We start from the raw sequence: 13526 nt of genomic DNA, 5'->3' as shown, positions 1-13526 counted from the left end.
GTCCCAGCATCCCATCCAGAACACAATGGAGGTTGGAGCAAGGGCAGGGATGGCAAACTGCAGCCTTCTTGGGCATGGCCAGGCTGACCACACAGGTATTTGAAGGTTCCCAGGGGGGAGGAGCAAAGGGGGAGGGTCCCACATTGAACTCCTCCATTGGCCCAGGGTAAATCAGAAACCCTGACCCAGTGGCCAATGGGATTGGAGAAGCTGGGGCTATCCCAACCCCAGGATGGCCTTTTAAGGGCGAGCCTGAAGGGAGCACAGGAGGAGGACTGTAGTTCCTTCTACGAAGCTGGTGGAAGCACCAAGCTCGGACATGCAGCCCTCAGTTTGCGAGACCCGAGCAAGGCTATTAACGATAGGATGTTTTATAGGTTATTAATTCATAGGCTCACCATAAGTCAGAAGTGACTTGACAGACCCTTAACACACACACACAACTGTTCAGGACTGCACTGTTAGATTTCATTTCAATTATCTGCATTGCAGGATTGAGATTGACTGTATCAGAAATGGTCCATAATCTGGTCTAGGCAATAGTATTACTTCACTAATTTATGTAGGGCTGTGGGGAAATGAAGAATGAAGAGAGGAATTAGCTGCGCATGCATGCTATACACAGAGACCCAGTATGTATCAGTGCTGTTTTGGGGGGGGAGAAGAAGGACAAGAGGAAGAAGAGTAAGAAGAGTTGTTTTTTATATGCTGACTTTCTCTACCACTTAAGGAAGAATCAAACCGTCTTACAATCACCTTCCCTTCCCCTCTCTACAACAGACTCCCTGTGAGGTAGGTGGGGCTGAGAGAGTGTGACTAACCCAAGATCACCCAGCTGGCTTCATGTGTAGGAGTGGGGAAACAAATCCAGTTCACCAGATTAGCCTCGGCCGCTCATGTGGAGGAGTGGGGAATCAAACCCGGTTCTCCAGATCAGACTCCACCGCTCTTAACCACTACACCATGCTGGCTCTCTGAATAGCCTATGAACAGTGACACAGCAGCATCAAGGAAGAGGATCTCTTCCTTGCTATCGAAACAATCATATTTATATGGTCAGTGCTTGATCATTCACCTGTCGACCGTATCCTGTAAAGCTTGGTGTAGATGAAAGTTCACTTTTACTTGCTTTACCCTCAAGAGTAGAAGGTGTCTTCAAAGATGTGACAGATTTTTTCCATTGCACCTAAAAGTAAAAAATATATAAAATTTTGATTAAATGCTGTGGCTTGAAGATAAAGGAGAGAAAATGGGGTGCCATACATTACTGTGTCAACTTTACACGTCCTTCTTTCATCAAAGATCAGTCAAGGGCAATTAATACCGTCTGAGGCATTTGGGGGCTGCTCGGGCGGATACAGAGGCAGCTGCCCCTCAGGCACAAAACTCCTGGCCCTGAAAACCACCAAAATCTTAGAGTGAAATTTGTGCTGTTTTTCTAAAAAGTGACAAAACAGCATTGGAAATTATTGTGCCCATTTTTGGGGAAAGTGAAAATTACATACAGGCAAGGTCCAGGCCTCATAGACAGCAGAAGCTGTGCCTTCAGAGCCTAGTATCATAAAGTTGGGAAGGGGGCATACAACTAGTCCAACCCCCTGCTTAATGCAGGATCAGCCGAGAGGATCAGCCTGTCCCACTCTGCCCTGCTTCAGAAAGTTACCTGTCATTTTTATTTATCACCTTTTTATCCTTCCTTCCTCCAAGGAATTCAGGGTGGCATACAGGGATCACTCCTGCCTAATTTAGCCTCAAAGCGAAGGGGGCTAGGCAGGGAAAGAGAGAGCGGGCCATGGCCATTCAGGAAGCTTTGTGGGAATTAGAGCCTGGGTCGCCCTGGTCCTAATTTGGCCCTCCAATCATTACGCCATGCTGGCCCTATTCTGCTTCCCCCCATTTCCCCAGTTCAACTCTCAACCTACAGGGGCACCCTCTTTATTAACAGATAGATGAATTACTGGGCCCATACACATATGGAAGCAACTTTCTGCAAGTAACAGAACTCCTTTTTCTCTGGAGATCCATCAAAGCTTAAGCATTTCTGGCATCACTGGAAGATGTTCTCCTTTGGGTTGCTTGTATAGGCTTTAGCCCGCACGTTAGCTTTCAGCAACATTTCCATGTATGTTTTATATTAAAGCATTTTTATCTGCTGCAAGCTCCTAAGGGGGCTGGAACCAAGCACAATAAACGAAACAGAACAGGGCTGATGAAAACAAGCTATTTATAACGGCTGTTTTCAGTGGGCAAGCGGATCAGAGCCGTATCAGAGATTCTTGTCCAGTTTGCCTGAAGGGGTTTGTGGGGCTGCTTTCCTTTGCTCACCTTCTCTTTCTCTTCTGTACTTGCTCTTCTCTGCTTCTCTAGTTTCTTTCCTCTTTGGCTTTCCAGAAGAGCCAAAATGTCTTCATCCGCCAAATTGCTTCGGAACTCGCAAAATTGTGGCCAAAATTTAAACAGAAGAGCGAAAATAGTCATCTGGAGCAGACGGAAGAAGAAGAAGTCTCACATTGTAATGCTGCATGGAAACAAAACAGGACTGGCGACGATCAGGGAATTTTGCTGTCATGAAACAAATGTTTCCTTTCTCATGCACAGCACTAGCCACCCCCTGCAATGTCTTCTAACAGTTTAGTCCAGTCCTGCACATGCTTCTCATCAGCACGTGTTTATTGCTGATGAAAAATCTGCCCAAACCACACTTTAAAATCCCTAAAAATAATAATAATAACAAAGCCCACATCATTTTCCTAAGTAATTGATTGCATTAATAAAAACATAGATTTGGTCTTTTTTGGAAACTCCCCCCCTTTCAGTAAAACATGCACCAGGATTTTGGGAAAGGTCTGTGGCTGAGTAGTAAAGCATCTGCTTGGCATGCAGAAGGTCCCAGGTTCAATATTACACTTGGGTGAGGGTAAATTTTAAGCGATACAATCTCTTGCAGAGTATGCTTTGAACTAGAAGATGAACCATTTCTAAAGCAATGGCAGCGATTCAAAAGATGCTCATGATGGATCTCCAGTTAGGCCAGGAATCTCACATGATGCAAATTTCTAAAGAAGTGTTAAGAGTCCATTTCCACTCTACAGTTCTGACAATTATTATAAGGCAAATATAGCCAGATCAGTATTCACATTAACTTGTGTTTATAGGGCCAGACAATAATTTCTGGGGCTACCCAGTTTGCCGGGGCACCCTTTTTTCTCTCCCTCCCCACTCCTGTGCCTCCAGAAACCCAAAACATTTTAGAAATTCTGGGAGATAAATCATTGTTACTCCTGCAATTTCAGGAATGTTTTGGGTTGTTTTGGGTACCCATGAGCCAACTCGAAGCAACTAATTTTGGGTTTAATTTCAGCTCAGGTATATCCACATGCACAGCCATAGTTTAAGCAGATAACACTGACCTTGATGAACCAATGGTCTGATTCAGTATACGGGAGCTCCATGTGTCTTTCAAGTCAGGTATCAGAAAGAGATGAGTTCTGGTGCACTGAATCGGATGGATACGTCTCAGATTGCATAATCAATTCATATCAACCAGAGTGACCATATGATTTAGTGCCATGTTTCCCTGAACTTCTCCAGCAACTGTCAGTCCACAAGTCCATTAGACTTTTCCAGCAAAGCAACAACATCTCATAGGCAGCGTCCTTGTTTATATTAGGGTGCTTTCATACATGCCGAATAATGTACTTTCAATCCATTTTCAATGCATTTTGCAGCTGGATTTTGTGTGAAGTGGCAAAATCTACTTGCAAATGATTGTTAAAGTACATTGAAACTGCATTATTCAGCATATGTGAAAGTGCCCTTAAAAGACTACAGGCAGCTGTATTGATCCACTAGAAAAATCGCTCAAGTAACAGCAGCATAACGCCTTTTTAGCAGGACCAATGTCCTGCTAATGTCACAAAGCAGCAGTCAGTGCAGTTTCCCCAGAATCCTTCACACAGGCTGAATGTTCAGTAAAAATTGGCAAGTACAGGGAGGGAGACTGAAAAGATGTTTTGGGGCCTGGTGGAGAAGCCACTGGTCTGTAGTTTATCTTCACCATAATGATCTACGGTCATTTTAAAGATGGAGCACTGAGGGGGAAATGCTTGTGAACATGCTCAGAGGTATGTGTGAGGAGACATTTTAATCCGAACCCCCTGGACTCAAGGCCACAATCTCTCCACTATCTCTGCTGGCCCTATTAGAAATAATGCATTATATGCAGAATTCTTTTCTCTGCTGTGACAGACAGGAGCAGAATCTGCCCTCTTTTCTTCCCCGTTCAGCTCAGACCAATCAGATTTAAAACGCTGAAAGGAATTCTGAAGGGGAACAAAACAACAACTAGAAGTGTTTTAGCATCCCACAACCAACTTGAAAAGAAAAAAAAAGAGTAGATGTGTTGGGGGTTGTTGGGTTCTGGACGGTGAAGGGAAAGGAAGTATCCTGAATAGGCAGAGACACCAATAGGAATTGTTGAGTATTGTTTAGACAGGCAGAGTTTGGGTGCTGTTCCTATAAAAAACAATTAATACCTGCCTGGTTATTGTTTTCAAGTTTTGAGCCTCTTAGATACCCTACTTTGTAACAATCAAGCATAGAGCATCTCCCAACTCTGGTAATTTGTGTCATCCATCATACTAAAGTGGGAGGGAATTAAGCGTCATGCTTACAAACTAAATAAACTTAAGTGCTTTTGTTAGCCTTAACTCCAGTCTTCTCATAAACCCACACAACCCATGACGGCCTCTACGGGAGCTAGGGGAGAAGTATCCTGTTCGATATCAGCTCTGTTCTCTGTTATAAGGAATAAGTGATCTTTTATAAAGGAAAAGTAAATGGAGAGGGGAGAAACCCTCATACTTCAAAAGCGGGGACTTTTTAAAAGCAAAGGCAGGTATGGGTGGCTATTGGTTTATAACCAAGCCTAAGAGACTTGTTTTACAGTCATTACCTAAAAAGCTGGAATGGCTCCTCATTAAAGTAGACCTTTTACATGAAAAAAAAAAATTAACATTAGAGCCAGGGAGCTATGTAATGCAAGAACGACAGGGTAAAATCTAAACTTCAAGTCTAATTAATAAAAATACAGAGTGATGCTAAGTTAGTTACTGATGAGGAGTTCGAGATTTTGTTAAAGAAATTGACACCTATTATGATCATTGGGTGGTGGGGAAAGAGTAAAAAACTTCGTAACGATTTCTAATTCAGCAGTTCCATGCTAGTTTCTCCCTCTGAAGTTTCTTTACAGGAGAAATGTGGCTTAGATTAGCTACAGAATGTCCTGGAAGATTGAATTTTTCTCCCAGTAGTTTTTGAATACTGCAAATTTTAATGCCAGATTTGTGTCCATTTATCCTTTTGCATAGGGACTGACCAGTTTGTCCTATGTAGAGAGAAGAATGGTATTGCTAACTTTTGATGGCATTTATCATGTTGGAGGAGTGGCAAGTGGACAAACCCAAAATCATACAGCTGATGTTAGGTTCTGCAGTACCACAGTATGGCTTCAGTATATCTTTATTTCCCATTGCAAGTGCAGCTTTTTGTCTCCATTGGAGAACTCTCTAGAGGGTCTCCTGACTCTCTGGAACAGCTTCTCAAGGTCAAAGGGGTGCAAAAGCGAGAGTCTGAAATCCCAGCGCATAGGAAGAAGATCTGATGCACAGGTAGAAAATCTGCACATGGCTCTTTAGACTCCATTCTTCATGTTTAAATTAGTCATTTTTTACAATTTAGAAATCTGGCTTTGGTAAATCCAAGACTTAATTTATGCATGTGACTTTGTATCCACACAAATTCATAGGTTCAAATCTAAGCCCATAACTCCAGTGTGTGTGTGTGTGTGTGTGTGTGTGTGTGTGTGTGTGTGTGTGTGTGTGTTATGTGCCGTCAAGTCGTCTCCGACTCATGACGACCCTATGAATCAATGTCCTCCAAAGTGTCCTATCCTTAACAGCCTTGCTCAGATCTTGCAAACTGAGGGCCGTGGCTTCCTTTATAGAGTCAATCCATCTCTTGCTGGGTCTTCCTCTTTTCCTGCTGCCTTCAACTTTTCCTAGCGTAATTGTCTTTTCCAGTGACTCTTGTCTTCTCATAATATGTCCAAAGTACGACAGCTTCAGTTTAGTCATTTTAGCTTCTAGGGTCAGTTCAGGCTTGATTTGATCTATAACCCACTGATTTGTTTTTTTGGGGGCGGTCCAGGGAATCCGTAACACTCTCCTCCAACACCACATTTCAAAGGAATCGACTTTCTTCCTGTCAGCTTTCTTCATTGTCCAGCTCTCACACCCATACATAGTAATAACTCCAGTGGTCTGTTCTAATACACGGGTTCAACACCTCCCAACCAAACCCAGAGTGTGCATTCTTGTACCTGTGCTTCTCTGAACACATAAGGACCCAACTCTTTCCTCTGCTCAACAATCTTCTGGGCCTGTTCTTCGGGTATGTCAATCTGCACAGCCGGTGAAATGGAAGAAGTAATGAAGCAGTTGATGATGGTTGTGATCTTATTTTGGAGAGTGGCATCATCGCAATGGGAATGGCACATGTCCTGAAAAGGGGAAAGTGCGATTCAAAGGAAATTTGTGCAAAGTCAACATACAGAGAAGATTTTCTTTTCCTTCTATAGCAAAGAAATGAGGCATTTAAAAGAGTAAGCTCTGACACTCAAGAATATCACTAGGTTTTAAGATGTCCAAAGACCCCTCAGAATTATACTTTATTAGAGTCTCTGTTCACCCTTCAACCTTTAGGACTTGTCCAGATATACAGCTTAGCCATACTGTACCACTCCATATTTTGTACCTTAGTACTGACTATCTCAAGCATCACATATCCACCAGAAGCTAATAAAGTGTCCCAGATGTGGTTGGAAGTCACCTGATAAAGCAACCTGCTGAAGCTAAGCATGTTTACATATCTATAATGCCTGGAAGGGAGACTTCTTGTAAATCCATGTAAACCACCTTGAGTTTCATGATGGACGAAAAGCAGGATATAAATGGAGCAAATAAATAAGGGTAGGTAGTATGCCTATAATGCCTATTAAGGAGCCCTGTGGTGCAGAGTGGTAAGCAGCAGTACTGCAGTCCAAGTTCTGCTCACAACCTGAGTTCGATCCTGACGGAAGTTGGTTTCAGGTAGCCAGCTCAAGGTTGACTCAGCCTTCCATCCTTCCGAGGTCGATAAAATGAGTACCCAGCTTGCTGGAGGTAAAGGGAAGATGACTGGGGAAGGCACTGGCAAACCACCCTGTAAACAAAGTCTGCCTAGTAAATGTCAAGATGTGACGTCACCCCATGGGTCAGGAATGACCCGGTGCTTTGCACAGGGGACCTTTACCTTTAGGTAGTATGCAGATAATCCATTGAATTGGATCCTGTAGAGGACTTCTGTGGGCAATTTTTGCTAATTCTCCCATCCCATCACCAACCTCTGACTGCCCGCTCAGCCATTCCTGGTGGGGTCCCCTTTCCCCTCCAATAATAACATTGGGGGGGATTTGGGGCTGCAACAGGAATGGGGACCAGAATTGTTTCTATCCACAGAAATCTCCAGTGGATTCAAGCCACTGTGTAGTCGCAGCCGAAATTTCCTCTCTCACTGTGCACATCCATGACTATTCAGATGACTGAATACTGTATTTATGATGCAAGGAACTCATAGCAGTATTGAAGGATGTAATATTGTCTCCCCTTTCTATGTTCTCTCATTTCTGCAAAGCACATGGACTGCTACCCAATCTAATGAAGTGGCACTGGAGCACAAGCAAGGAGCACCAGTGCGCACGTGGGCTTTCAGACAACATTCATTTCAGTACTGATAAATATTCTACACACACAATCCCATGCATGAAGTACTCTCCAGTATTAAAGGAAACATGGCATCATAAGTGCTCACCAGAAGCTTGCAGAGTTTTGGATCGTGGCCACAAGTCCAACTGTATGTGTGGCCACTGTTACTTAGTGGCCACACATTTCAGATTCCTGAAATACCTTCAAAGCCCTCATACTGACTGTCTTTTAGAGCCTCAGAATTCCATGGGCGAAAACGCATGGTCACTTTATCCTCCTTTAATCCCTGTTTCAGCCAGGATTCAGCCTGGATCGAATGCATGCATTTCGCCTAATGTGCGTTTGATCCTGGCTAAAACAGGGATTAAAGGAGGAAAAAGCGACCATGCGTTTTCGCCCCATGACTTGCTTGCGAACTGATGCTGCACAGTGATCTCTTAACAACAAATATTTGTGGTCAGCCAAACATGGGCTCCATGTTCAATACAGCTGGCTGGCCCTCATTAAGAACCACACAATTTGTCATCACAGAAGAATACAAGATCTTTGGCACAGTTGTGTGAGTGTTGTGGATGTATGGAGATTTCAGTGTGTGAGTTGTGAACATTAGTGGCACGCCTCTGGCTTGCACAGACGTATTTCCTCAGTGCTACTTGAGGAACAATCTTTACTGAGAAAAAGGAATGAAGCTTCCTAGCAGGCTGCATTTACATTAACCTCAGCTTTAAATGCAGCCATTGGTTGATCGGTCACTACTCACACACTCAGGCTTCAGTGGGCCTTTTCAAACTTCTCAAATTCAAACAGCTTAGCAGCTGAACCTGAGTAGAGGCCCTTCACCCTAATGTGGGAATCTACCTACTCCAATAAGCCCCAAAGATGAGGGGGGGTCACCCCATCATTCCTCCTTCCTCAGGGACTCCAAGGCTCTGCAGTCATTATACATAAAAAAGTCACAGTCTGTGAGAGGCCACATAATCTCTGGTCTTGGATAGTTGCTGTACCTTATATTTCTGCACCTCTTGCCAGAAGAGCACTCCGTTCTCCAGTAAATCTCCTTTGAGAGACACATAGCGTCGGAACTGAAAGGCTGTGATTGGATTCAACAAGGCTTTGCGGAAAATAATTACTTCCCTAGATGAAGAAACCCACTTATTGTCCACATGCTGTCAAAAAAAAAAAAAAAGAAGAAGAAGAAGAAGAGAGGAGCAAGAAGTAAAGCACACTGAGTAAACTCCATTACCAAAAGCAATAACAAAAGCATTTGTTAGGCTGGACTGTCTGATGCTTATCTTTGCCTTGACCTCAACTTTCAGTAGTTTATTACATGGACACAATAGAACTTGGCAACCCTTTTCTCTCTCCCACTCTCTTGTTTGATTTGGGCAACATTCCTTTGGAAGGGACAAAAGGGAAAAGGAAATGACTAACAATGATTTAGAACATATGACTCCTTAGAATAAGTATGGAAACAGCCATTACTGTTGATTATGGCAGGAGAGTTCTTGGGTGTGTGTGTGTGGGGGGGGTGATCGGAACAGTAGGGGAAGAAGAGCTGCTTGAGCTTTTGTAGAAACAAACAACAGAAAGGAAGGGACAGGCAAGCTTAGAAGGCTAAAACTTTTTGACAGCAATCTTGCTAACAAAAGCCACTTTGAAATCCATTGCCATGATCATCAACAGAAGCCGAAAAGTTCCTGGAACAAAGTTTTGCCAATAATAATAATAATAACAATAATAATAATATACTAACAATGTCATCAAGACATGTAGAAAATCTTCATGCTGAGAAAACTGGTGTGTGGAAGGCAGGTGTGAATGAGTAGAAGGAATGAAAGGAAATGGATGAAAAAGAAAAGAAAAAAGAGTGTGCATTATGTTAATGCAGCCCTAAGGTATCCTGCAATGAGTTTGGCATGCTCTCTTGAACAAGCTAGATTTCATTCCCCCAACTCTGTGTTCTTCCAGCATTGTCCTTTAATAAATCATTTAATTCCTATCAATGTAGCCCCTAAGTGTTTCTTATTCCTGGTCAAGTGTCTGACTATGTGGGACCCAGATCCTAAGAGCCCAAGGCCTGTTTAAGGACCAGTCCATCAGTTGTTCTTTGCACTGGGAAACTCAGAGAGAATTCATACTACAGTATTCCCCATGGCTATGTATGGTGTGAAAGGAAACAAGAAGGAAGCTGACAGGAAGAAAGTTGTTTCATTTGAAATGTGTTGTTGGAGGAGACTTTTATGGATACTATGGACTGCCAAAAAGCCAAATAAGTAGGTTCTAGATCCAATCATGAACTCTTCTAGATGCTAAGGTGACTTAACTGAGGCTATCACACTTTGGTCACATTATGAGAAAACAAAGATCACTGCAAAAGACAATAATGCTAGGAAAAGTTGAAGGCAGTAGGAAAAGAAGACCCAACATGAGATAGATTGACTCTATAAAGGAAGCCATGACCTTCAGTTTGCAAGAACTGAGCAAGGTTGTTGACGACAGGACATTTTGAAGGACATTAATTCACAGGTAATTCACAGTGGGTAGCCGTGTTAGTCTGTCTGCAGTAGTAGAAAAGGGCAAGAGTCCAGTAGCACCTTAAAGACTAACAAAAATATTTTCTGGTAGGGTATGAGCTTTCGTGAGCCACAGCTCACTTCTTCAGATACAGCTAGAATGTGAATCCATCTGTCTTTAAGTAGAGGAGAGTGAATTCCGACAAGCATTAGTATGTAAATGTTAACAGTATGTAAATGTGAATAGCGGGCGTGATGGGATTAGGTGTGGTATGCAGAAGAGTCTGTGATGTCCAGGGGAGAGATGGGTGTGGAGAAATCAGCATTGGTAATGAGCCATGAATGCAAGGTCTTTATTCAGCCCAGGTAAATGCATTTACTTTAGTTTGAATACCCTACCAGAAAATATTTTTGTTAGTCTTTAAGGTGCTACTGGACTCTTGCCCTTTTCTATTAATTCACAGGGTAACCGTAGGTTGTACTTGACGGCACTTAACACTCACACCATCAGCAGTTCTTTGCACAGTAAAACTCAGAGCTGCATCTTAACCTTTGAACACATACCTGAACACCTATTTTGTAAGCCACCTTGAGTCTCAGTGAGAAAGGTATAAATGAACATAATAATACTAATAATATCAATACCACACACAACTGCTTTTGCCCTTCAGCCTCAGCTACTTGTAGAACATCTTTAAGATAGCAAGTTGCTACTGGGAGCAAAAGCAATTGTTTTCACAACTGCTCTCATCTTCCATAGGAAATCTCTTGAGGCAAAACTTTCCAATAGTTCTTTTTTTTTTTACAAACACCACACCTGCTGGTACAACGTATGGAACTGGCCATTGGACAGTACCAAATAAAATGGCAGGATAAAGCCAAATAAGCAAAGATCATGGAAGAGTTGCAAAGAAACAAATACAGATGGAGCAGGGATGTCATTTGGTTCATAGACTTGGGTCAAGAGAAATAGTCACCTCTGTCATCAATCAACCTGACCATTTAAACATGAGCATTTGGCCATGTCATAAATTTAAAGCAACAGCCTGTTTTCTGATATGTCATCCAAGTGTTAAAGAATAACACAGGGAGGGTTCTGTAACAAACACTTACCATTCTTCTGCTGTTCCCAAGCTAAGATGAAAAGCTTGAGATTGCACCTTTGAATTTCAAAGTGATCATAACTACTCTGAGTAATGTCAGACGGCAGGGGGGAATTTTGCTCCTCTTTGAAAATCATGTTTTGGAACACGTTCTTCATTGGCTTACACTGGTCACGGGGTCAGTGGTTCAGTTTTCTATAAAGTTAGCCTATAACCATCAGGCACAAGTTTTCCACACATGGCCCACTAATACCACCAAGACTAGCGATGGGCTAGGGACCACCTTGCTGCATCTCCATTTGTTACTTATGCTGAATTGAAGATGTGTAACCTGCCTGCCCTCGCATCCGTAAGTGTATGTTAGGAAGCGAGTTTTGTTAGGGAGTTAGTTTTGCGCCCTCTTATTCTTGCCTTATGCTTAAGCCTGAACCTATTCTTTAATCATATAAATAAAGCCTATTGTTTTTATTGGTGTGTTATACTGCATGTTGTAAGAGTCCAAATCCAGTCTTGGTCAGAAGGAGTTTCACTGCAAGATCCTAGGTTAGGGGACAGGGGAATCAAATCAACCTTGCAAGGACATGGTGGGTTGGGAACAACTTGAGGTTCTGGTTTCTCCCACACTTTATTGAACTGCCTTCTGCTCCCACACTTTAATAAAACATTTTATCAGTATTACAGAATATGCTAGAGTTACATCTTTACTCTAGTGAAGATCTTTATGGAACTTGCCTTTCCCCCTTTTTTAATGTGCAAATGTGTGACATATGCGTCTGGAGCGCACCCCAAAATAAATACCTGCAACTGATTGATGCTTCTTGTTTTGGCATTTCTAGTAATGAGCAAAAAAGCTTTCTGTTTTCCCTTTCACATCTGGGCTGGAGAGGGTTTTTCTACAACTTCCTCTGAAAAGGGCCGAGTCATTGGACTGAATTCTATGGTATTAGATGGGAGTCCATAATCCACAAGCATCCCACAAGACACAGGCAGAGCTGTGGGAGGGGCTGTGGCTCAGTGGTAGAGCCTCTGCTTTGTATGCAGGTTCAGTCCCCGGCATCTCCCAGGTTCAATCCCCGGCATCTCCAGTCAAAGGGACTAGGCAAGTAGGTGATGTGAAAGACCCCTGCCTGAGACCCTGGAGAGCAGCTGCCGGTCTGAGTAGACAATACTGACTTTGATGGACCAAGGGTCTGATTCAGTAGAAGGCAGCTTCATGTGTTCCAGTGTTCAAGAACTGGGACCCACATGCTCAGCAACTACATTCAAAAAGAAAACGGTGGCTCCAATCATGGAACTCCCAGCATCTTGTCCCCCCACACAACCAAGACTTGTCTGTCCACTCTTCCAGCCCTGCTTCGTGTCAGCCTTTCCTTTTGCTGCTTCTACCGAAGTTCTATCTTTGCCTGCCCTTGCCAATCTCTCTCCAGCCCTCATCTGATAAATAACTCTCATCTCAGCTAGTTCCTGGCAACTGAGAACAGCAATATGGAGCCCAGACACCCTTTCCCTCCTAATATCCCCCATCTCTGGCATAAATGTATACAATGGGGCTTATAAAGGGTGTTCTGTTCTTTGAGAATGGAACAAGACAGACCAAAAGGGGGAAAAAACAACCAACAACAACCCTCCTGCAGAGCCATGCTACAGAGCTTTAAAGATGTTTAGCAATTGATACGATCTTCACATTAGAATGCAGCTGTAAATGAAACAGATACTGTGAGATGTGATGAAGCTTGCCCATTTTGCTGCATAGTACAGATTCTTTGTTGGTGACCGAGTTTAATCCGCGCTCCGTAATAAATTATCTTCCAGATGCTGGACTGAACAGCTTGTCCCAATGATTCTGCTGCATGCAAAGTACAGCTAAAAGTGCAATACGGAGATCACATTCATCCCCACCCTTACAGCAGCAGCGAACAATTAATTGTCATGAAAAGCTGAAGCCATGACAGCTTCGGCTGTGGGCCCGAGCTCTGCTGTCTTCTTGCCCATGGAAGCTCTCTCAGATACATACTCTCCAGCTTGGCTGGCAGCACAGAACATAAACAGTGGGCAACCTGGGTCCAAACCTGGCCTGCTACCTGTCCACCCGTACTTTAAAAGGTACT

The 13526-nt window shown here is 43.1% G+C and overlaps 1 protein-coding gene across 1 annotated transcript in view; it reads right to left on the bottom strand.

The window, feature by feature from the left end:
- Nucleotides 1-13526, bottom strand: part of RGS22 (regulator of G protein signaling 22) — an 89399-nt gene that overhangs the window by 5969 nt on the left and 69904 nt on the right. Inside the window, exons 22-25 of the mRNA XM_056854883.1 lie at nucleotides 8807-8968; nucleotides 6380-6559; nucleotides 2326-2478; nucleotides 1076-1186 (exon numbers count right to left, since the gene is read on the bottom strand). Of these exons, the coding sequence (XP_056710861.1) occupies nucleotides 1076-1186; nucleotides 2326-2478; nucleotides 6380-6559; nucleotides 8807-8968 (606 nt within the window). The remainder of the gene's footprint in view (nucleotides 1-1075; nucleotides 1187-2325; nucleotides 2479-6379; nucleotides 6560-8806; nucleotides 8969-13526) is intronic.

This window comes from Euleptes europaea, chromosome 8, assembly GCF_029931775.1.
Source record: "Euleptes europaea isolate rEulEur1 chromosome 8, rEulEur1.hap1, whole genome shotgun sequence".
NCBI classification, from domain to species: domain Eukaryota; kingdom Metazoa; phylum Chordata; class Lepidosauria; order Squamata; family Sphaerodactylidae; genus Euleptes; species Euleptes europaea.
Note: the sequence above shows the minus strand (reverse complement) of the source record. Positions and strands in the feature narration are given on the sequence as shown.